This window comes from Salvelinus fontinalis, chromosome 11, assembly GCF_029448725.1.
Source record: "Salvelinus fontinalis isolate EN_2023a chromosome 11, ASM2944872v1, whole genome shotgun sequence".
NCBI lineage: Eukaryota > Metazoa > Chordata > Actinopteri > Salmoniformes > Salmonidae > Salvelinus > Salvelinus fontinalis.
In genome coordinates, this window is record NC_074675.1 from 35,044,638 (window position 1) to 35,069,459 (window position 24,822).

The window sequence follows — 24,822 nt, forward strand, 5'->3', positions numbered from 1 at the left end:
TGTGTGTGTGTGTGTGTGTGTGTGTGTGTGTGTGTGGAATCAGATGTCCAAACCCTTAAAGCAGTTCAGGCTTTAAATCCCAATGGTTAAGTTAATTAAGGTTTGGGGGTTGGGTTAAACAATAACAACTCCACGGTTAAGTTAAGCATTCATTCCGAATGGTTAAGGATAGGGTACACAAACCATAACAGTGCCTGGCACTGGGCTTGAACGCACAACCCTTGGGGCCAGAGCTCATGGTTTACTCCCATCCACAACACCCTAGCCAACCCAGAGCCTACTTGATGGTAATATCGCTCACCGTTGCCCCTAGTGACTGGTTTTAACATTATCTTCTGACATCCTGCTTACCTGGATGGAGGTCTAATTCGCAGTGGATCTTGAGCGACTTGGCCGATTCTAATACCCAGAGTGCTTTGCAGGAAAGATGAATGAAGGAGTCCGCTTCAAAAGGACTGGGCGAAGTCATCAATGAACAGCTAGACACACACACACACACACACACACACCCTCATCTATGTTCCTATCGCGCGCTGTGATTCACACATTCATAAAAACGTGTGTGTGTGTCTGCGTGTTTTGTGCTTTCCCAGTATGTTGTATGCTACTACAATCAAGCTTATAGCCACTGCAGAGGCACTGCACAAACACCGAAAAGGCGTGATTCAGGTAGAGAGAGAGCGAATGAGAACTCACCATGGGAATGGAGCGGAGGAGGGGAGTGGAGGATAGGGGGATGACAGAGAGCGTGAGCCGGGGAATTTCCTGCACAAAAGGTGTGATTGTGTAATTGTGTCCCATGAGATAGAGAGAGAGAGCGAGAGAGAAATATGAGTGCACATACTGTAGTTATAGCCTCCCTCACACCTTGACAAGTAACTCAACTTACTACTCACATTTACTATTCACAAGGGCAATTAACTTAAATCTTCTGAAACTGAAGTTCCACACTTGATCTGAATGATCTCAATTGGGCTAGGATGAAAGGAAACGAGATGCAGGCGTCGACCTTGTGTTTGTGTGTGTGAGTGTGTGCGTGCGTACGCGCGTTCACGTGCGTGGGCACCGAACACAGAGATCCTCTTCTACCTATCTGAACATGGATTCGTGTTGTTTATGGAAACTGGAGAAACCGGATTTCATTATCAATATTCAGTCCATGATTCACAGAACCCATCGACACAGCGTGACCTTAGTGAGCTTCTGACGTCACCAAGGGAGAATCGTCGTCAACGTGTCCATGCAGAGAGTGGTGCGCATAGTAGGCTATGCACGGCTGGAGGAGAGCGGCAAGTGGCAGAGGTGGTTACACTGCTTACAGCGTTGAGCAATGCTAACGGAAGGATAGCGTCAGAAGACTGCACCGCGCTCCTCAAGTACTACTCTACAGAAAGGAAATCTAGATTTTGATTTCTTATATCCAGTGGCGTAAAAGAGGAAAAAGGACATAAAGAACTAGTAATTGTATTTCTTTTTTTCTTCTTCTCTGTCTCTCTGTCTTTGTGGCGTTGTCTCTCCTCTCCCCTTCCCCATCTCTCTTCTCCATCATATCTCTCTCTCTCTCTCTCTCTCTCTCTCTCTCTTTCTCTCTTTCTCTCCCTTGCTCAACAGTCACGGACTGCGCTGGGGGGAAAGGCAATGCAGTTGAATGAAACTGGGGTATTGTTCGTGGTGGGAGATGCGCATATGGAATGATGCTATGTCTTTAGCGTACAGATGCATATGTTGTTTATTAATAAATAGTTTGTTGACAATAAAAAAACAATGACAGAAAACAAAAGATTTATAAATAGAAACCATCAAATGGAAATTGCATTGCGGGTTTGGTGACCTTCTCAGTCCTTTGCAGTGTGTCGGTGTGTACTGTATGTGTGTGCGTGTGCATGTGCGTGTGTATCCCTATGTGCGCGTGCGTGTGCTTAGTAGACAGGGAGGGAGTGAGGGAAAGGAGGGAGGGTCAGAGAGGAGAGGATACATTTGTGAATGGAGCTTGCTGGCTGTGCGCGCGCTGGCAGAGTTAAAATTAGCTCTGTGTTTTTTTTTGTCTGCGCAGCGTGTCAGTCAGGCTAGAATCAAAACGATCTCGCAGATTTTAAACGTTTTTTTCTAAAAATAGAATAAATCACTGCAAGGTGATAGCTCCAAGCCTAATACGAAGGCTCACTTTCTGTCCCATTTTTCTGGTAAGAATATCATATATGGATGTATTTTTTTCTATTCCTTTTGGACATGTTTTATATGTCGCTGCAGCTGCAATGGGGATTATATTTAGCTAATACTGTTTCTTTGGGTTACTAGTGTTTTTGTACGTTATTTCTGTTCCATTCAAGGAGGAACAAAAGGAAAACAATTTCATGGTAAATCAATGCGGTATGTAGAAAAGCCATATAAGGATGCATGTTTAAACTACCAGGCAACATATTTTGTTGTGCAATGTATGTGTAAGTGTCTCCAGCATCTATGTACTGAATAACGTATATCTATGCATTAAATATGATCTGTATGTTTGCAACATGAAGGTGGTATTACAAGGAAACATGCATTTAGTGTTGTGTTGTAATGTGTGTTACATGTGTTACAGTAGGCTATATACACTCACTTGCCAGTTTATTAGGTATACCCATCTAGTACCGGGCCGGCCCCCCCTTTGCCTCCAGAACAGCCTGTATTCTTGGGGCATTCTACAATGTGTTGGAATGTTGGTCCATGCTGATGCGATGGCATCACGCAGTTGATTCAGATTGGACACCGGTACATTCATGCTGCAAACAGCCCATTCCAGCTCATCCAATATATGTTCCATTAGGTTGAGGTCTGGGGACTGCACGAGCCACTCAAGTAAACTGAACTTGGCATTGTTTTTCCACTCCTCAATTGTCCAGTATTGTTGATTGCCCACTGGAGCTGCTTCTTCTTGGTTTTGGCCGATAGGAGTGGAACCCGGTGTGGTCGTCTGCTGCAATAGCCCATCCGTGACAAGGTTCGACGAGTTGCCGTTCTGCACTTCACTGTTGTACTGTGCCATTATTTGTCTGTTTGTGGTCTGCCTGTTAGCGTGCAAGATTCTTGCCATTCTCCTTCGACCTCTGTCATCAGCCCATAGGACTTTTTTGTTTGTTGCACCATTCTCTGTAAAAAGCCAAGGAGGGTGGCCATTATGAGACACTGCATCCGGAGCGCCTGGCACCGACGATCATACCGTGCTCAAAGTCTCATAGGTCACTTGTTTTGCCCATTCTAACGTTCAATCGAACAGTAACTGAATGCCTCGATGCCTGTCTGCCTGCTTTATTTAACAAGCCACGGCCACTTTACTCACTGTCTGCAGGAGCGATCCATTTTCGTGAACAGGGTGGTGTACCTACTAAACTGTCCAGTGAGTGTATATAGACTGTGTGTAGCACATTTCGCTATGTATATAAACATATAGGATCTGTATATAGGGTATATTATGGTGGTTTTACAAAGAAGCATGCATATTGTGCTTTGTTGTAATGTCTGTTTATGTGTCACTAGCAGTAGGCTATATAGACAGTATAAATTGGCTGTAGGCTATGTAGAGCATATCATATTAATCTATACATGTTGTGTTGTGTAATGTGTTATTAGCAGTAGGCTATACAGTGCCTTCAGAAAGTATTCATACCCCTTGACTTATTCCACATTGTGTTGGGTTACAGCCTGAATTCAAAATGAATTAAATTGACAGTACCCCATAATGACAAAGTGAAAACATGTTTTTAGAAATGTTTCGTTTTAGATGCATGTCAGCAAAGACACTACACAACACAACACAATGCATTCATTGCACTATAAAGGCGACAAGCAGTGCCCACAAACTGTTAGGGTCTACATAAAGCTGTCCCGAGGGCAGAGCTTTCTATTCAGCACCATGGAGTGAATCCTTACCACCGCTACACCTGGCTATCAGCGGAGTCTGGCAGCGAAACAATTAATTCAGCCTCGTTTACTGCTTTAAAAAAAAAACAGCTGGTATGGCTGACTTCCTTAAACAAATGTGGTTTCTACTGACAATTGAGATGTACAAACTATGGCATGAGGGAACGATGAGCGGATAAGAAGCGTTCCATAATTTCGATTAAGACATTAACGAGCGAGCTACAGTAAGATGGACCTAGTCAATATAACTATGTGTTCAGCACTTTTTAAATATACAGCGACAGAATGCAGAACATGGGCTGCTCTTACAGTATTTTCCCTGTACACCAAGTCAGAACCGTAGGATAAATAAAGGGGGCATATAAACAGACAATGAAACCTCTTACAATATCAGATGATGACATTTCTCAAAAACAGGTTATAGGCTACATGTGCAGCACCACCGAGTCAGAACAGTAACATTAGGCGAAAATAAGAGGTGAAAATAGACCAACATATAAGGGTGAGGAACATGGGCTACTAACAGTTTACTACACAACATATACTTAGTATTACATTTTAGCTACAGTATACATATCTCCCTTGCATATTACATAATTTATGCAGCAGCATGCAAGACATTTTTGGACTCACCTTGGCTTGTGATGTGCTCACTGAATGTGGCGCGGCTGTCTATTGTGGGCAGATTTTGGCATCAAATTTTGGCATCAAAGTCTGGCACTCTCTGGATTTATGGTGGGAACTCGAAGAGAAAAAAAACACACAGCCACTCCATTGAATAGCAGGCTACTGGTTTCTTTGCAATACTTGCCGTTAGCCACTTCCAAAGGACTCATTATTGAATTTGCAAATGTCCAACTTCTTGTGAAATCTTTGTGTCCAATGGCCAATGAGCACCAATACGGTTTATCTATAATTTCTCTTCATTATTTCACTTCATATGACAAGGATTAAAAAGGATTTGCCAGTAGATTGTCAACTTGATTCGCCCGACTAGCATCACTACTCTGGACGGTTCTGACTTAGAATATGTGGACAACTATAAATACCTAGGTGACTGGCTAGACTGTAAACTCTCTTTCCAAACTCATATTAAGCATCTAAAATCCAAAGTTAAATCTAGAATTGGCTTCCTATTTGGTAACAAAGCATCCTTCACTCATGCTGCCAAACATACCCTCGTAAAACGGACTATCCTACCGATCCTTGACTTCGGCAAAGTCATTTACAAATTAGCCTCCAACTCTCTACTCAGCAAATTGGATGCAGTCTATCACAGTGCCATCCGTTTTGTCACCAAAGCCCCATATACTACCCACCACTGCGACCTGTATGCTCTCTTTGGTTGGTCCTCACTACATATTCGTCGCCAAACCCACTGGCTCCAGGTCATCTATAAGTCTTTGCTAGGTATAGCTCCGCCTTATCTCAGCTCACTGGTCACCATAGCAACACCCACCCGTAGCACGCGCTCCAGCAGGTATATTTCATTGGTCATCCATAGAGCCAACACCTAATTTAGCCGCCTTTCATTCTAGTTCTCTGCTGCCAATGACTGGAACGAATTGCAAAAATCACTGAAGTTAGAGACTTATATCTTCCTCACTAACTTTAAGCATCAGCTGTCAGAGCAGCTTACCGATCGCTGCAGCTGTACCCAGCCCATCTGTAAATAGACCATCCAACCAACTACCTACCTCATCCCCATATTTGTTTGAGTTTTTCTGCTCTTTTCCACACCAGTATTTCTACTTGCACATCCTCACCTGCACATATATCACTCCAGTGTAAATTGCTAGATTGTAATTACTTTGCCAATATTGGCCTATTTATTGCCTTACCTCCTTACTTCATTTGCACATACTGTATACCGATTTTTCTATTGTGTTATTGACTGTACGTTTGTTTATCCCATGTGTAACTCTGTGTTGTTTTTTTGCCTCACTGCTTTGCTTTATCTCGGCCAGGTCACAGTTGTAAATGAGAACTTGTTCTCTACTGGCCTACTTGGTTAAATAAAGAAGAAAAAAAAAAAAAGATTTTTTTTTAAAATTATGATTCTGACTGCTAGTAAGATGTTGCCATGATCAGTCCAATCAAATCTACTGTACATGTAACGTGATTTGACATCATCTTATCTGTGGCTAATGACCTTGAGCCTTTTTGGAAGGGCACTTGTAATATAACTCTATGGCAGGGCCCAAATGGCTGATATTTGGATGTCTACCCTTACTAAGGACTTAAACTTGGCAACGACGTAGTGTCCCCATGAGTGACAGAACACTTAGCAAATCATTGCGCAATGCTTCTATATTTTGCTGGCTCGCCCCACCACCACAGAAAGCACTGAGCTAGGCTGAAAGACCTGTAATTTGGAGCTGCCTTACTCAATAAAACAAAAAAGAGACCATGTATGTATGCAGCTTTATTAACGCAATGATATATATATATTTTTTACATTGTTTGCAAACTGATAAGTGACACGTATTAATGCCAAAATAACACACAGAACAAGCAATTTTATTTTAACTAAAAATGTGGGGCTATGCCCAACCTGCCCTGAATGATGGGCCGCTGCTGTACATACGTACTCACACGCCTGAGTCAATGCTTTGTACAACCACCTTTGGCATCGATTAAAAAAAAAAGTGTATCTTTTTTATTTCACCTTTATTTAACCAGGTATGCTAGTTGAGAACAAGTTCTGATTTACAACTGCGACCTGGCCAAGATAAACAAAACAGTGCGACACAAACAACAACACAGAGTTACACATGGAATAAACAAACATACAGTCAATAACACAATAGGAACAAAGTATATACACAGTGTGTGCAAATGAGGTCGTATAAGGGAGGTAAGGCAATAAATAGGCCATAGTGGCGAAATAATTACAATATAGAAATTAAACACTGGAGTGATAGATGTGCAGAAGATGATTGTGCAAGTAGAGATACTGGGGTGCAAAGGAGCAAAATAAATAAATAACAGTATGGGGATGAGGTAATTGGATGGGCTATTCACAGATGGGCTACGCACAGGTGCAGTGATCTGTGAACTGCTCTGACAGCTGGTGCATAAAGTTAGTGAGGGAGATAGAAGTCTCCAGCTTCAGTGATTTTTGCAGTTTGTTCCAGTCATTGGCAGCAGAGAACTGGAAGGAAAGGCGGCCAAAGGAGGAATTGGCTTTAAAGCTGGCCATTGAAATATACCTGCTGGAGCGCGTGCTACGGGTGGGTGCTGCTATGGTGACCAGTGAGCTGAGATAAGGTGGGTTTTACCTAGAAAAGACTCATAGATGACCTGAAGCCAGTGGGTTTGGCAACGAATATAAGGCGAGGGCCAACCAACGAGAGCATGCAGGTCGCAGTGGTGGGTAGTATTTGGGGCTTTGGTGAAATAACAGATGGCACTGTGATAGACTGTATACAACTTCCTGAGTAGAGTGTTGGAGGCAAATTTGTAAATGACATCGCCGAAGTCAAGGATCAGTAGGATAGTCAGTTTTACGAGGGTATGTTTGGCAGCATGAGTGAAGGATGCTTTGTTGTGAAATAGGAAGCCGATTCTAGATTTAATTTTGGATTGGAGATGATTAATGTGAGTATAGAAGGAGAGTTTCCAGTCTAACCAGACACCTAGGTATTTGTAGTTGTCCACATATTCTAAGTCAGAACCGTCCAGAGTAGTGATGGTGGGCGGGCGGGCAGCGATCGGTTGAAGAGCATGCATTTCATTTTACTTGCATTTAAGAGCAGTTGGAGGCCACGGAAGGAGAATTGTATGGCATTGAAGCTCGTCTGGAGGTTAGTTAACACAATATCCAAAGAAGGGCCAGAAGTATACAGAATGGTGTTGTCTGCATAGAGGTGGATCAGAGAATCACCAGCAGCAAGAGCGACATCATTAATGTATACAGAGAAGAGAGTTGGCCCGAGAATTGAACCCTGTGGCACCCCCATAGAGAGTGCCAGAGGTCCGGACAACAGGCCCTCCGATTTGACTCACTGAACTCTGTCTGAGAAGTAGTTGGTGAACCAGGCGAGGCAGTCATTTGAGAAACCAAGGCTGTTGAGTCTGCCGATGAGAATGTGGTGATTGACAGAGTCGAAAGCCTTGGCCAGGTCGATGAATACAGCTGCACAGTATTGTCTCTTATCAATGTCAGTTATGATATCGTTTAGGACCTTGAGTGTGGCTGAGGTGCACCCATGACTAGCTCAGAAACCAGATTGCATAGCGGTGATGGTACGGTGGGCTTCGAAGTGGTCGGTGATCTGTTTGTTAACTTGGCTTTCGAATACCTTAGAAAGGCAGGGTAGGATAGATATAGGTCTGTAGCAGTTTGGGTCTAGAGTGTCTCCCCCTTTGAAGAGGGGGATGACCGCGGCAGCTTTCCAATCTTTGGAGATCTCAGACGATATGAAAGAGAGGTTGAACAGGCAAGTAATAGGGGTTGCAACAATTTCGGTTGATCGTTTTAGAAAGAGAGGGTCCAGATTGTCTAGCCTGGCTGATGTGTAGGGGTCCAGATGTTGCAGCTCTTTCAGAACATCAGCTATCTGGATTTGGGTGAAGGAGAAATGGGGGAGGCTTCGGCAAGTTGCTGTGCGGGTTGCAGGGCTGTTGACCGGGGTAGGGGTAACCAGGTGGAAAGCATGGCCAGCCGTAGAGAAATGCTTCTTGAAATTCTTAATTATTGTGGATTTATCGGCGTTGACAGTGTTTCCTAGCCTCAGTGCAGTGGGCAGCTGGGAGGAGGTGATCTTATTCTCCATGGACTTTACAGTGTCCCAGAACTTTTTGGAGTTTGTGTTCCAGGATGCAAATTTCTGTTTGACAAAGCTAGCCTTTGCTTTCCTAACTGCCTGTGTATATTGGTTCCTAACTTCCCTGAAAAGTTGAATATTGCGGGGGCTATTTGATGCTAACGCAGTATGCCACAGAATGTTTTTGTGCTGGTCAAGGGCAGTCAGGTCTGGAGTGAAGCAAGGGCTATATCTGTTCATGGTTCTACATTTCTTGAATGGGGTATTCTTATTTAAGATACTTACGAAATGAGGTCAATATCCTTCCAGGATACCCGGACCAGGTCGAATAGAAAGACCTGCTCGCTGAAGTGTTTTAGGGAGCGTTTGACAGTGATGTGGGGTGTTTGTTTGACTGCAGACCCATTACGAACGCAGGCAATGAGACAGTGATCGCTGAGATCCTGGTTGAAGACAGCAGAGGTGTATTTGGAGGGCAGGTTGGTTAGGATGATATCTATGAGGGTGCCCGTGTTTACGGATTTGGGGTTGTACCTGGTAGGTTCATCGATCATTTGTGTGAGATTGAGGGCAACAAGCTTAGATTGTAGGATGGCCAGGGTGTTAAGCATGTCCCAGTTTAGTGACGATGAGAGAGATATTGTCTCTAGAAACATAATTGAAACCAGGTGAGGTCACCGAATGTGTGGGAGGTGGAACTAAAGGGTTAGCTAAGGAATATTGAGCAGGGCTAGAGGCTCTACAGTGAAATAAGACAATAATCACTCACCAAAAAAGCAATGGACAAGGCATATTGACATTAGGGAGAGGCATGCGTAGCCGAGTGATCATAGGGATCCAGTGAGTAGCTAGGCGGGCTGGAGACACGGCGATTCAGACAGCTAGCGGGCTGGAGCTAGCAAGCTAGCAGAGGGGCCTTAGAAGGTCGTTGCAACGGAAGAAGTCTGTTGTAGCCCCCTCGTGCAGTTACATCGGCAGACCAGTTATGATGGATCAGCAGGGCTCCGTGTTGTAAAAGGGTCCAGGCCAATTGGCAAAAAAGGTATAGTGGCCCAAGAAATTGGCCAATGGGCCTCTTCAGCTAACAGTCCGATATGCTCCAGACAGCTAGCGGGCCGCGGCTAGCAGGCTAGCAGATGGGCATTAAGGGGACGTCGCGACGGAGGAGCCTGTTGAAATACCCCCTCGGGCAGATTATGTTGGTAGTCCAGTTGTGATGGATCGGCGGGGCTCCTTATCGGCAGTAAAAAGGGTCCAGGCCAATTGGCAAAATAGGTATTGTAGCCCAAGAAGTGGCTGATGGACCTCTTCAGCTGGCCGGGAGACGGGCCTAGCATAGGCTAGCTCCAGGCTAATTGGTGCTTGCTTCAGGACAGAGCCGTTAGCCAGGAGTGGCCACTCGGATAGCAGCTAGCTAGCTGCGATGATCCAGGTGAAAAGGTTCAGAGCTTGCGGTAGGAGTACGGAGATATGGAGAAAAATAAGTCCGATATGCTCTGGTTTGAATCGCGTTATGCAGATTGGCAAGAGTTGTCCGGGCTAAAGGTTAGCTGATGGCCGCCACCAGTGGCTAGCTGACTACTAGCTAGTAGCTAGTTAGCTGGCTAGCTTCTGTTGGGGGTTCTGGTTCTAAAGTAAAGAAAATAGCAGATCCAAACCACATTGGGTGAGGCGGCTTGCAGAAGAGTGTGTTGAAGTTGAGGTTAAGAAAAATATCAAAAATATATGTAAAGAAAAATATAAAAAAGATATATACGACAAGACGAAGACAAAGACGTCTGACTGCTACACCATCTTGGGAAAAAAAGATGATTACTGCTGTGAGTCTTTCTAGGTACGTTTCTAAGAGCTTTCCACACCTGGATTGGGCAACATTTGCTTATTATTATTTTCAAAATTCTTCAAGTTCTGTCAAATTTGTTGTTGATCATTGCTAGACAACCATTTTCAGGTCTTGCCATACATTTTCAAGAAAATGTAAGTAAAAAATGTAACTCGGATACCCAGGAACATTCACTGTCTTTTTGGTAAGCAACTCCAGTGTACATTTAGCCTTGTGTTTTAGGTTATTGACCTGCTAAAAGCTGTAATCCTCTCACAGTGTCTGGTGGAAAGCAGACTGAACCAGGTTTTCCTCTGGGATTTTGCCTGTGCTTAGCTCCATTCCATAAATTTTTTTTATCTTGAAAAACTCCCCAGTCCTTAACGATTACAAGCATATCCATAACATGATTCAGCTACCACTATGCTTGAAAATATGAAGAGTGGTACTCAGTAATATGTTGAATTGGATTTGTCCCAAACATAACACTTTGTATTGAGGACAAAAAGTTGACTGCTTTGCCACTTTAGTGCCTTGTTGCAAACAGGATGTGTGTTTTGAAATATTTTGGGTGAATAAATTGGGTGAATTTTGACAGAGCTGGTGTAACTGAGTCAGGTTTGTAGACCTCCTTGCTCGCACATGCTTTTTCAGTTCTGCCACAAATTTTCTATAGGATTGAGGTCAGGGCTTTGTGATGGCCACTCCAATACCTTGACTTTGTTGTCCTTAAGCCATTTTCCCACAACTTTAGAAGTATGATTGGGGTCATTGTCCATTTGGAAGACCCATTTGTGACCAAGCTTTAACTTCCTGACTGATGTCTTGAGATGTTGCATCAATATATCCACATAATTTCCCTACCTCATGATGCCATCTATTTTGTGAAGTGCACCAGCCCCTCCGGCAGCAAAGCACCCCCACAACATGATGCTGCCACCCCCATGCTTCACGGTTGGGATGGTGTTCTTCGGCTTGCAAGCATCCCCCATTTTCCTCTAAACATAACGATGGTCATTATGGTCAAACCGTTCTATTTTTGTTTCATTAGAACAGAGGACATTTCTCCAAAAAGTACGATCTTCGTCCCCATGTGCAGTTGCAAACCGTAGTCTGGCTTTTTTTATGGCGGTTTTGGAGCAGTGGCTTCTTCCTTGCTGAGCAGCCTTTCAGGTTATGTCGATATAGGACTCGTTTTACTGTGGATATAGATACTTTTGTACCTGTTTCCTCCAGCATGTTCACAAGGTCCTTTGCTGTTGTTCTGGGATTGATTTGCACTTTTCACACCAAAGTACATTCATCTCTACGAGACAGAACGTGTCTCCTTCCTGAGCGGTATGACGGCTGCGTGGTCCCATGGTGTTTATACTTGCGTACTATTGTTTGTACAGATGAATGTGGTACCTCCAGGCATTTCGAAATTGCTCCCAAGGATGAATCAGACTTGTGGAGGTCAATAATTTTTTGTCTGAGGTCTTGGCTGGTTTCTTTTGATTTTCCCATGATGTCATGCAAAGAGGCACTGAATTTGAAGTTAGGCCTTGAAATACATCCACAGGTACACCTCCAATTGACTCAAATTATGTCAATTAGCCTATCAGAAGCTTATAAAGCCATGACATAATTTTCTGGAATTTGGAAAGGCACACACCTGTCTCTATAAGGTCCCACAGTTGACAGTGCATGTCAGAGCAAAAACCAAGCCAAGAGGTCGAAGGAATTGTCCGAAGAGCTCCTAGACAGGATTGTGCCGAGGCACAGATCTGGGGAAGGGTACCAAAAAATCTCTGCAGCATTGAAGGTCCCTAAGAACACAGTGGCTTCGATCATTCTTAAATGAAAGAAGTTTGGAACCACCAAGACTCTTCCTAGAGCTGGCCGCCCAGCCAAACTGAGCAATCGGTTCACCTTCCCACAGGACAACAAACTTAAGCACACAACATCTGCTCATTCCATGACATAGACTGAACAGGTGAAAGCTTTGATCCCTTTTTAATCACCTTTTAAATCCACTTCAAATCAGTGTAGATGAAGGGGAGGAGACAGGTTAAAGAATACTTTTTAAGCCTTGAGACAATTGAGACATGGATTGTGTCTGTGTGGCAAGACAAAAAGATTGAAGTGGTATAGTAGTAGGAACACTGTTTGTGCGGTGGGGAGGGGGGGGGGGATTCACTATTAGGAAGGTGTTCCTAATATTTGTTTTACTCAGTATATATTTTATTTGAGTCAGGCGCTTTTGTTTCCAATGTTGATTGGATGGATGGATGATCTCTTTGTTTTTATTTGAGAAGTGACTTTATTCCTCTGTAGTAATGGACACCTCTGACTCACTCACTCTCTCCCTCTCCTCCTCAACCTGAATCCCTTAATCCTCTTCCCCTCTCTCCCACCTGGACTCCTCTCTCCCTCTCTTCTCCCTCTGTAGAATAATGTACTACAGTAACCATTATGCTCTGTATTCTCTATCTGGTTGTATCTTATTAAAGACGTTCCTGAATCTTACACTATGGTGTCCCGTCTCCTTATTAATACAGCCTGCTCTCTCCCTTCTTCTTCTTCACCTCCCTTCCTCCCTTCATCCAGTTATGATCCTCTCCCTAGCTGCAGCCATGAGCAGTGGTGGCCTTCCCCAGAACACTACTTCCTCTGCAACCTTTGACCCCTCATCCCTGGACCCCTGGCTTGACCCTTACCCTGACCTCCCTGGGGTCAACTCCTCCTCCGCAGTCCCCGTCCGCACCTCCACATCTGACCTTGACCTACGACCTCTGACCTCACCCCAGGTTAGTCATGATGTCATCAGGTTTTGTGAACATAAACGTACTGGTTGATGTTATAGCTTTTAGAAAATGTTGCTGACTATGTTAAGTAACTTTGGGTATTTTGAAAACGTATTACTATTATTGTTGTCATAAACAGGATGTCAGCCCATGGGACGTGGCATTATGTGTCACAGGAACCCTCATCTCCTGTGAGAATGCTCTGGTCATTGCTGTCCTGTTCTACACGCCGACCCTTCGAGCTCCTATGTTCATCCTGATTGGTTCGCTGGCGTTCGCCGACCTCCTGGCGGGTCTCGGACTCATCCTAAACTTTGTCTTCATCTATCTGGTCAAGGGAGATGTCGTGACCTTGGTTTCCACGGGGATACTTATCGTGGCGTTCTCTGCGTCCATTTTGAATATCCTGGCCATCACTGTGGACAGGTATGGTGACATTGTATTTCTCTTTATGTTGTATTTCTGATTACTATAATTGCAGCGATGCAACTATGTACTGGAATTCTGAGTGTATCAGTTCTCACTAAGATGAAAACATGGACCGGACTAAATTAATCAGTTATCAGTATGAGTTAAACATGTTTTGGAATAGTCAGTGTGCCAGTGAAAACATGGACTGGACTGACAGTAATGTTCACTCCATTACAGGTACCTGTCGCTGTACAACGCGTTGACCTATCACACCGAACGGACTGTCCTCTTCACGTACCTGGTAATAGGGCTCATCTGGTTGGTGGGTCTGATCCTTGGAGTCCTCCCTGCCCTCGGGTGGAACTGTCTAGACGACGAAACGACTTGTAGCGTATGCCGACCAGTCACGAAATCCAACGCCGTTGCACTCGCAGTCTTCTTCCTATTGGTCTTTGCAGTCATGATGCAACTCTACCTACAGATCTGTAGGATTGCGTTCCGACATGCTCAGCAAATCGCAGTCCAACATCAATTCATCGCTATTTCCACGACCAAAGGAGTCCAGACACTCTCTGTGATTCTCTGCGCTTTCGCTATGTGTTGGTTGCCGTTCGCAATGTATTCTATAGTGGCGGACTCGAGTTATCCTATAATATATACATACGCCACTGTGCTGCCGGCGGCGTGTAATTCTGTTATAAATCCAATTATATACGCTTTCAGGAACCCAGATATACAGAAGGGGTTGTGGTTGGCGTGCTGTGGGTGTGTCCCGTCAAATTTGAGTCTCAGACCAAGGGCGAGGACCTCCAGTGATGTATAGGGAACCTGAACATACAGAAAGCTTGATTAACTGGCTCAGAGCGTGTGGAGGACGTTGCCAGGCCAGGCCAACGGGGAGATGGGAATGTCGAGCCCTGGAGAAGGGTTTCTGGCTGCGACCCCTCCAATCTCTCCCTCCCACCATACATCCAGTGATGTAGAGGTAGGGGTGTTTGGGTCGTCAGAGGAAGGGGATCCCCTCTCCTCCCCCCTTTCTTTAGGGGTGTGTTGACGTCAAGGCAAGATGGCACCCCTCCACAAACCTCTGACGATGTATAGGTTTGGGGTGTGGTGAGGTCAAGGTTCAAAGGTGACTAACAAGGCAAGGTCGACCCCCTTTTAGGACCTCCAACCTCCAACAATGTATAGGTTTGGGGTACGGTGACGTCAGAACAGGGTGGCGAGGAGAAATGTGACCCAATCCACACCTCACCTGCCTAGGGCTGAGACCAGTGTTGGGTGGCGGGTGTGGCTCCCCCTAGTCATACGTTGAGGAGGCATGGACTGGACTGAGAAGGTCTGGGATGCATTACCCTGGGCCTAGCCCTACCCAAGCCCACTGGATAGAGATGGTAGTAGTGGACTGTGACTGTGTGTGGGGCTAAGGTGAAACACTTATAGGCCTCTACAATGCTTCTAGCTCAGAAGGTGAGCATGAGTAGTAGAGAGCCTAGTAGGAGTTGGTTGGAAGGTGATAAGGAGTCTTCATAAACACATGATGAGCTAACTCACTTATGAGCAAACTAGCCGACCATTGTAATGTGTGTTAGATTAGGGTACTACAACCTTGAGGTTTTCAGGGTTTTCATCCATTTTTGGACTTACAAATACTGACATATACCCATTGGTTATTGAAAAATATAACTTATAAATGCCTCATGAGCATGTATCAACTGTCATACATTGTCATTGTTTTATTTAAGGATTCTAGCTTTAAACTATCCTGCTTAAACTGTCATGCCCCAAGGATCGTGTTGCAAATGATGACTATAACCGGCATTAGAACACCAAGAACAATTGTTAGAGCCAAGTCACAAGGCTACACAAACAAACAAACAAACAAACAAACAAACAAAGTCAATATGAAGCCTGATTCATGTTTAACCTTAAAGAAAAAACATACATTTTTAGAAAAGCCCAAACTTTTAAAACATTCCCTTGTTTCCCACAAAACAAACCATTAAACAAACCTACATTCAGGAGGTATAAAAATAGAATAACAGTACTAGAATTCCTAGAAATCTAAATTTTCGATGGTTATCATCATGGCGAGAAATGCATCTAAAACATTCTAAACCTGTTTCAGCACCATGGCCTTCGCCTAGCAAATCAAGCCACTATCCCCAAGCACCGAGAACTCATTTCAGCACCATGGATAGCGACCGGGGAGCCAACGCTCATAGTCCCTAATAGCCACTGATGTAAGGTCAGTTTTGTGTTTTCCCATATATTGGTTAAAGTTAGAATTCAGGAAGTGTAATCTGATCCTCGATCCCTGTCTAAGCCAAGGGAAATTCTACCCTCCGGAGCCATCTATTCAGACCGTTGTTTTCACACAGCTCATATGTTGTAGGGTTTAATAATGCATTATAAAACAGCCCTGGCGTTGAGAGAAAGAGGGAGCACAGGCCCATGATTTTTAGATTAACAGGATCTTCCCAGGCAGACAGAGAGAGAGATGACAATATGTGTGTGTCACTGCCGACAGCTCGTGTTCGCAGAAGCTTTGGTCGTGTTCCGTAATGACGTGATGGGTTCTACCATTCTAAATGTTGCGAAGGGTTCTAAATGATAGGAGATGTAGATGACCGTTGGAGGTATCTGTTTATCTGTCCTATCTATCAGTTAGCTTATTAGAATAGTGTGACATGCAATCATAACAATTCATATACATCTGAATTAAATGTATTATTTGATATCATTAATGGAGTTCAATTTGAATTTAAACTAGGCCTATTGAAAACTTAGTCTATGTAGGTTTAAAAGCCTTGATTCAGCCAGACAAGTTAAACAATAATGATTGATCAACATCCATCTGTCAACCGACAATGTAAACAGTATATTGATTATCCATCATGTCAGATGAACAGACGTCGATCCAAATCCGATAGGGTGTCTATCAATAAGATGGCGATGCATGGACGACACAGCACTAGACAATAACAGAACACCAGAACGTTTCCTGAAACACAAAACCAACATTCCGTTACATAGGCTCTAGGTTCCATATTCATTATGTTATTGGCCTATATACCCCTCATTTCCCCTCTCCATATCTAAGTCTCTACGCAAGTTTCAAATCACATGCTCCCGCTCGGCTCTGCATCTCTGGATGTCTGCAATAGAGGGAAGCTGACGTGTCATAGCCAGCCCCGGGAAGGCTCAATGGCTCAGCGGGTTAATAATGACCAAGATACACTATACAAGCTGTAACTCGCCTAGCCACGCTAGCTTCACCCTGATGTGGGCGCTAACAAGCTAGCAAGCATGCTCGGTAGTGCTAGGTATCAACAGCCATTGTCACCCAATCCGTTAGGGGCTTGAAGTTACAGTGAGCTGGAAGCGGGGTCACTCACGTCGCAATGTGGCGGAGGATTTGTATAAAGTTTCGCTTTCCCCATCTTTAGTCCCGCCCTGTGCTCAACAGTACACCGTTCACTCTTCTTCTCTTCACTCTCCTTGCATTGAAAATGAATGGGAAGCCATTGTTACACCGCACGGTGCTGTCTCTAGTGTATCCAGGCCATAAGGGTTTGATAGGTGAGCCGCCAGGCGTGACGTGGTAGGGTAATGTGACCCGTGTTCACACATCCATAGTTTCACACACAGATTATACTGAGGTTAGTTTCTCATGAAAGGGTAGCTTGCAGTTGTAGGCTAACCCGCTGATATACATAGGACCTTAGTGATGGTGATAGGGGTGTGGTAAGATTGTAGGTTAGTAATATTATGTCATAATACCTTGAAATGGCTTCCTTTCATTGTCTCCTTTCCTACACAACCTCGGATAGGTGGTTAGTAAGGAGAGGAGACGAGAAGAGGACGCAAATTAAGACTATTAAGATGTAGCCCAAACTGTAAAGAAACCAGATGTCCTTTTCCTTCCATGACTTCTGATACTGGAGCTTATGTGAAAAGCCTTGCTACATTAAGGTGAAGAGACGAGGAGAGGAAGCAAATTAACACTATTAGGATGTAGCCCCTAAATCCAAATTAAACAGAAATCGAGATGACACTTTCTTAAAAATCTTTCTGATGAGCAAACATGTTTGTTTGTCATCTCACAACTACAATTTTGCAACTGTATCCACTGTACTGTAAAAACAACAACAATTGTAAAAGACTGCTGTGGCCTGTGAGATGTGCCAGCCATCGGGTCTATCTATAGGTCAATGGAGAGCTGGCTGTCTTATGAGGGTAAGAGTTTCGCCTATAGAGCATGATGTTTAAAAATGACTAAATGAAGGCAAATTGTACAAAAATATTTGTATATTGTCAATGAGTCACCATCACTATTCGAGGGGAATTACACAATTCAACACTTTCACTGAAAAGAAAACGTATCAAAAACAAATAGCAAAAAATATAACAAACAACTCTCAAAATGGCACACATACAGGACAAGAGAACTTCTTTCTAAAATGATCATGGGATTTTTCTACATTGTAAAGTGGTGTTTTTTATATTGTTTTTCTATTCAGCGGGATTGACGACCAAAAACAATCACATGCTTTCGAGGTTAGCCTGTGTCCCAAATGGCACCCGATTCCTTATATAGTGCACTTTTGACCAGAGCTGTATGGGCCCTCCAAAGGTAGTGCACTGCTAGCTACAATCGAGAGAGCTGGACCTAATGGCAGAGGGAATCCATTCAAATTAAATTCTCACTACCTTAAACTTTCAACAATCAAAAATAGAAATAAATATTGGTTAGCATATATCAACAAAAAAACAATTTTTGACCACCATATGACTGATTATAAATCGAGATATGTATTACCTGTTTGTGTCAGCCCTTAAATGCACAAGACAACAGATGTATATTGGGGTCTGCTGTGTACTCCTCTCTCGTTGGGGTGTACTAACTACGAACTAAACAGAACCAAACGGAAGCAGAAGCAAACGGGGAGGGGCCAACTTGAATTTGTTTTTGTCGCAAGACATTTTACGTTTGAAGTAAAACATTTCCGTTGCAAAGCATTTTGCCCCCGTTTCTGACTAATGAATACACCCCAGGTCACTCTCTGATGGAAACGTGCGTAACCACTGGTGAACACGCAAAACTCTGTGTTCTTATGTGAGGTGCGTTCTCCGATGTAATTGAATCCCATCTGTGAATATACCACTCTGTCATGCCCGTAGAACAGGGGTGGGACTACCTAGCACCGTGTGTGTGTGTGTGTCTGTCACCCCCTGGTTTATATTGCCAATACTGTATTGTAATGTGATGTCACAAAAAACAGACACTGTAAACAGGAGATGGTCAGGCTCCTGGAGGCTTTCCTGGAGGGCTGCAGCAAACCTGTGGCCTGTTCATTTGGGCACGCAACGGAAGACATTATAAAACCCCTTGCAAAAGAAAATGAACGTGTTTCTTGTTGGAAAAGTCCAGGTAGTTCCATCTAGCTTCAGTCCATTTTCTTCCATTTGGTGTCTAAATTAGTGTCTTGATTTACACATGGGAAACCATGTGTGAGCACTTTATAGCCAACCAGTGACGCTAATTTGTTAATTGGTCAATTGGTCAATTAACTGAGGGATGAAAACTACAGCAGACACTGTGGCCCTCCAGGATAAAAGCTTCTCTCTCTTATGCATAAACACATCAAGATGGGCCATACATACTGCTGTAGGCATATCTTTACAATCAAATCAAATTGTATTAGTCACATGCGCCGAATACAACAGGTGTAGTAGACCTTACTGTGAAATGCTTACTTACGAGCCCCTAAGCAACAATGCAGTTCAAAAATACAGATAAAAATAAGAAGTAAAAGTAAAAATTAAATAAAGAGGAGCAGTAAATTAAGAATAGCGAGACTATATACAGGGGGGTATCGGTACAGAGTCAATGTGCGGGGGCACCGGTAGTTAATAAAGGTAGAGTTATTAAAATGACTATGCATAGATAATAACAGAGAACAGCAACGGTGTAAAAGAGAGGGGGGGGATGCAAATAGTCTGGGTAGCCATTTGATTAGATGTTCAGGAGTCTTGGGGGTAGAAGCTGTTTAGAAGCCTCTTGGACCTAGACTTGGCGCTCCGGTACCGCTTGCCGTGCGGTAGCAGAGAGAACAGTCTATGACTAGGGTGGCTGGAGTCTTTGACAATTTTTAGGGCCTTCCTCTGACACCGCCTGGTATAGAGGTCCTGGATGGCAGGATGCTTGGCCCCATGGATGTACTGGGCCGTTTGCACTACCCTCTGTAGTGCCTTTCGGTCAGAGGCCGAGCAGTTGCCATATCAGGCAGTGATACAACCATTCAGGATACTCTCGATGGTGCAGCTGTAGAACCTGTTGAGGATCTGAGGACTCCATGCCAAATTTTTTCAGTCTCCTGAGGGGGAATAGGTTTTGTCGTGCCCTCTTCACAACTGTCTTGGTGTTATTGGACCATGTTAGTTTGTTGTTGATGTGGACACCAAGGAACTTGAAGCTCTCAAACTGCTCCACTGCAGCCCCGTCGATGAGAATGGGACTGTGCTCGGTCCTCTTTTTCCTGTAGTCCACAATCATCTCCTTTTTCTTGATCACGTTGAGGGAGAGGTTCTTGTCCTGGCACCACATAGCCAGGTCTCTGACCTCCTCCCTATAGACTGTCTCGTCGTTGTCGGTGATCAGGCCAACCATTGTTGTGTCATCGGCAAACTTAATGATGGTGTTGGAGTTGTGCCTGGCCATGCAGACATGAGTGAAATAGATTATATTAATTATATTTCTATAGGCTCAACACAATCTCTTCAGGAGGGAAAAGGAGTGTGGTTATTTTTCTTATGCAATGCTGTACAGAAACTTATATTTTTATATTCGTCGTCAGGGCATGAGTTTAAACAAACATGGTTGTTACAGTGTGTGCGACTTGCGTGTGTTCGTATTATCAATGGTCAAAATAATTTTCTTGAAACAATGTGTGTTGAATTATGCTAAAAAGTGCCATATTTCTTACCTATTACTGGTGTCTTATTTTGGTTGATGTATTACATGTATTGATCATGTATGTGTTTGTCTCATGTATTTCAAGGTAAATGCATTCACGAGCTATGAAAAAAAACGACAGCCTATCACGAGCTATGAAATAACATGATAGCCTATCACCAGCCATGAAAAAAACATTACAACCTATCACGTTTGATCTTGTGTAGAGATGATATATAAAGAACAAGAGCACTAAAACCAAACTGATCCCCCCCCCAACAAAAACATAAACCATAGGAGGGAAGACACAAAACTGATCTAGGATCAGCTTACCCCACCCCAATCCCTACCTAACCATAGGAGAAGAGAGCACTGAAAAATTACCTTGAAAATATGAGCTAAATATGAGTTAAGAAAAACTGCAATCGAGGACCTTTGTGGCAGCAAAAATTGACAAGAGTATATTTATCTGTGCTCTGTGAATAACAATGTGGAATATAGGAGGAACCTAAACTCATAGGCAATATTCACCAGAGTAGAGCAGACACATTAACGTGCCATTCTGAGAGCACATTGCCAAAAAAGACACATCAATATCACTCTAAATAGGCCTAATTAAGATTCAATACAATCTTTATTGACCCATTATACAGAGAACAGAAAAAGCAAGATGGACTTACATAAAAAAGAAGAAGAAAACAGGGCGGGGAGGCAGCAATGAACGTCACACTGTCTATCTGGTTACAGGTGACGTCATTGCTGAGAAGAGAAGAGCGGAAAAGGTCATTTCAAAGACACTTTCTGCCTGCTTCCCAAATTGAACCCTAATCCCTATATAGTGCACTACATTTGATCAGGACCCACATAGGGCTCTAGTCAAAAGTAGTGCACTACATAGGAAATAGGGTGCCAACGTAGTGCACTTTATAGGGAATAGGGGCCAAAGTATAGGGAATAAGGTGCCATGTCAGACTGTGCTACTCTCTCTGTAACATTTCACAAATCCTACCCAGAAATAAATCTGTCTCCAAACTATAAATAGCAAGCTGAAAGCGATGTTTACCCCCTGAGCAACTTGAAAATCCTCTCATTGCTCCATTAGACAAGAAGCGTCTCTCTCTCTGTCTCTGTCTCTCCTCCCTCCCCCCTCTCTCTCCCCCTCTCCCCTCCTGCCTTTCTCCTCCTCCTCTCTCCTTCCTTCTTTCTCTCTGACAGATCTGAGAATAATGTAAAGCTGGATTCTGTTTTGAATGCTTTTGCTGCTTTACAAAAGAACCCCACTAAACCTAAGCCACCTGCACTTATGAGAAAATGTGTGTGTGTGTGTGAAGCGCTTTCAGCACTTGGAGAAGCGTTATAAATCCCATTCATGAAAACGTTAGAACATTTTAAAATGTAATGTTGGGCTATTTTCTCTCCCTGTCACCCCTTTCACTAAGATATTGTCTATAGCAGTACCTGAGAGCTAAACTTCACTGGGACCATATATGGCCTTCACAGATTAAACAGTGTTGGTGCATTATCGTTGCATTATCATTGTTTCTAGGGGTGAATCCTAACTTCCACAAGTTTTCACTTAGTCATGCATTGATGTCAACCGGTGACTAAGTGAAAATGCAACTTATGTAAGTGGAAGTTAGGATTTGTCCCTCATAGACTAAGGAAGTCAGGCCCTGAGCAAAGGATGTGATTGGTTGATGATACTGTGATGTAACAGAGCTAACATCTTGTTGTTGTTCTTACTGGCTATGTCCCAAATGACTCCCTATCTCCAATAGAGAGCACTAGTAAAATGGCGTCTTTTTGTAGGCACTAACTCCGCGAGGGACAAAGCCTATGGGTAAATTAATGGAGTTAAATGCTGAAAATGTGGTCTGTGGTAAACACAGGCTTTGATCTTATATACCTTTGGTCTATGAGATGATCATTTTCATCAGCTAACGTCACTTTTTGTGAATTTTGAAGCATTTATGTAACAAAAAAAGCACATAAAGCACATAAAGGCTTCAAAATTCATAAAGGTCAGAAGTTAACTGACTGATATTGTCTCATAGAATGAAACGTATAAAATCTCCTAAGCCTGTGTTAACCTTCGACCTTATTTTCGGCGATTATCCAATACCGCTATTCTTTTCCCATTTATTTTCCCTTTAGCAATGGCTGAACTAAACAGAGGCAACTCATTTCTGGGTTTTAGGACTACAAGCTGGCGAGCTCTATAAAGTGCACTACTTTTTAACAAAAGTATTAGACTATGTGGGGAATAGGGTGTCATTTGTGACACAGGCCGAATCATGTTTTTATTTTCTTCTTTGTATTGTGAAATATCAATGTGATGACAAAGTACAATGCACTTCATAGTTGTCTTCCAAATGGAACCCTATTCCCTATATACTGCACTGCTTTTGACCAGAGCCTTATGGGCCCTGGTCAAAAGTAGTGCACTACATAGGTAATAAGGTGCCATTTGGGATGCACATTATGAGCGAAACAAGTTACACATTGCACTATAAGTGTTGAATGTATAATAATACTAATATTGCCGACAAATTATTTATTTTTCCTATTGCAAATAAATTCAAGAAATCAAAAAGAAAAAAAACAAGTGAGAGTAATTTGCCAAATAAACTGATAAACAAAAAATAAACAATTTTTTATTTATTTATGTGTGCTTGTTGCGTTGCTCTCTTGCGCTCGACCCAACAAACAGTGAAACGTGCGTGTGTGTGCAGATAGTGTAGAATATCTTGTTTGTGTATGTGTGAGATAGAGTATGTGTGTGATATGTGCCTACGTGTCTCTGAGCATGTCCTACGAGTGATGATGATATACATGTGCCTTCAGAAAGTTTTCACACCCCTTGAGTTTTTCCACATTTTGTTGTGTTACAGCCTGAATTTAAAATGGATTAAATTGAGATTTTGTGTTACTGGCCTACACACAATTTCCCATAATGTCAAAGTGGAATAATGTTTTAGAAATGTTTAGAAATTAATTACAAATGAAAAGCTGAAATGTCTTCAGTCAATAAGTATTCAACCCCTTTGTTATGGCAAGCCTAAATACGTTCAGGAGTAAAAATTTGCTTAACAAGTCACATAATTACATTTACATTTACATTTTAGTCATTTAGCAGACGCTCTTATCCAGAGCGACTTACAGTAGAGTGCATACATTTTATTACATTTTTTTTTTTTTTTACATACTGAGACAAGGATATCCCTACCGGCCAAACCCTCCCTAACCCGGACGACGCTATGCCAATTGTGCGTCGCCCCACGGACCTCCCGGTTGCGGCCGGCTGCGACAGAGCCTGGGCGCGAACCCAGCCCAGCCTGGGCGCGAACCCAGAGACTCTGGTGGCGCAGCTAGCACTGCGATGCAGTGCCCTTGACCACTGCGCCACCCGGGAGACAAACATAAGGTTGCAAACATAGGTTGCATGGACTCACTCTGTGTGCAATGATAGTGTTTAACATGATTTTTGAATGACTAGCTCATCTCTATACCCCACACATACAATTAATTGTCTGTAAGGTCCCTCAGTCGAGCAGTGAATTTCAAACACAGATTCAACCACAAAGACCAGGGAGTTTTCCAATTCCTCGCAAAGAAGGGCACAGATTGGTTAAAAAAAAGCACACACTGAATATCCCTTTGAGCATGGTGAAGTTATTAATTACACTTTGGATGGTGTATCAATACAGCCAGTCACTACAAACATACGGGCTTCCTTCCTAACTCAGTTGCCGGAGAGGAAGGAAACCGCTGAAGGATTTCATCATAAAGCCAATGGTGACTTTAAAACAGTTACAGAGTTTAATGGCTGTGATAGGAGAGGACGGATCAACAACATTGTAGTTACTAAACAATAATAACCTACATGACAGAGTGAAAAGAAGGAAGCCTGTACAAAATATTCCAAAACATGCATCCTGTTTCCTAAGGCACTAAAGTAAAACTTCTAAAAATGTGTTAAAGAAAGGAACTCTCTGTCCTTGGTAGGGCTGTGGCGGTCATGCCATTTTGTCAGCCGGTGATTGTCAAGCAAATAACTGCCGGTCGCACGGTAATTGACCGTTTATTAACATAAACACATTTAGCATTTCCTGGCTTGCACGTATAGCCTACAAGCCACTGATGCAGCCTTTTGGAACATCTACATATTAAAAAGTC

At 43.2% G+C, this 24,822-nt stretch overlaps 1 protein-coding gene across 2 annotated transcripts; it reads left to right on the forward strand.

The window, feature by feature from the left end:
- The first annotated feature begins 790 nt into the window (after positions 1-790).
- Positions 791-23,313, forward strand: gpr185b (G protein-coupled receptor 185 b). 2 transcript variants are annotated; one of them, XM_055938555.1, is made up of 4 exons: positions 791-2,183; positions 13,081-13,280; positions 13,417-13,703; positions 13,926-23,313. In XM_055938555.1, exons 2-4 carry the CDS (start codon positions 13,083-13,085, stop codon positions 14,509-14,511), a joined length of 1,071 nt encoding a protein of 356 aa, XP_055794530.1. In that variant the 5' UTR covers positions 791-2,183; positions 13,081-13,082; the 3' UTR covers positions 14,512-23,313. The 2 variants fall into 2 exon arrangements, with proteins under 2 accessions (XP_055794530.1, XP_055794529.1); XM_055938554.1 differs by having other exon boundaries at positions 791-1,458.
- Positions 23,314-24,822: the final 1,509 nt, after the last annotated feature.

Coding starts and splice junctions, on each gene's coding strand:
- gpr185b (XM_055938555.1), top strand. CDS start 13,083: ATGATCCTCTCCCTAGCTGCAGCCATGAGCAGTGGTGGCCTTCCCCAG. Junction 13,281..13,416: donor GACCTCTGACCTCACCCCAG/GTTAGTCATGAT, acceptor TGTCATAAACAG/GATGTCAGCCCATGGGACGT. Junction 13,704..13,925: donor CTGGCCATCACTGTGGACAG/GTATGGTGACAT, acceptor ACTCCATTACAG/GTACCTGTCGCTGTACAACG.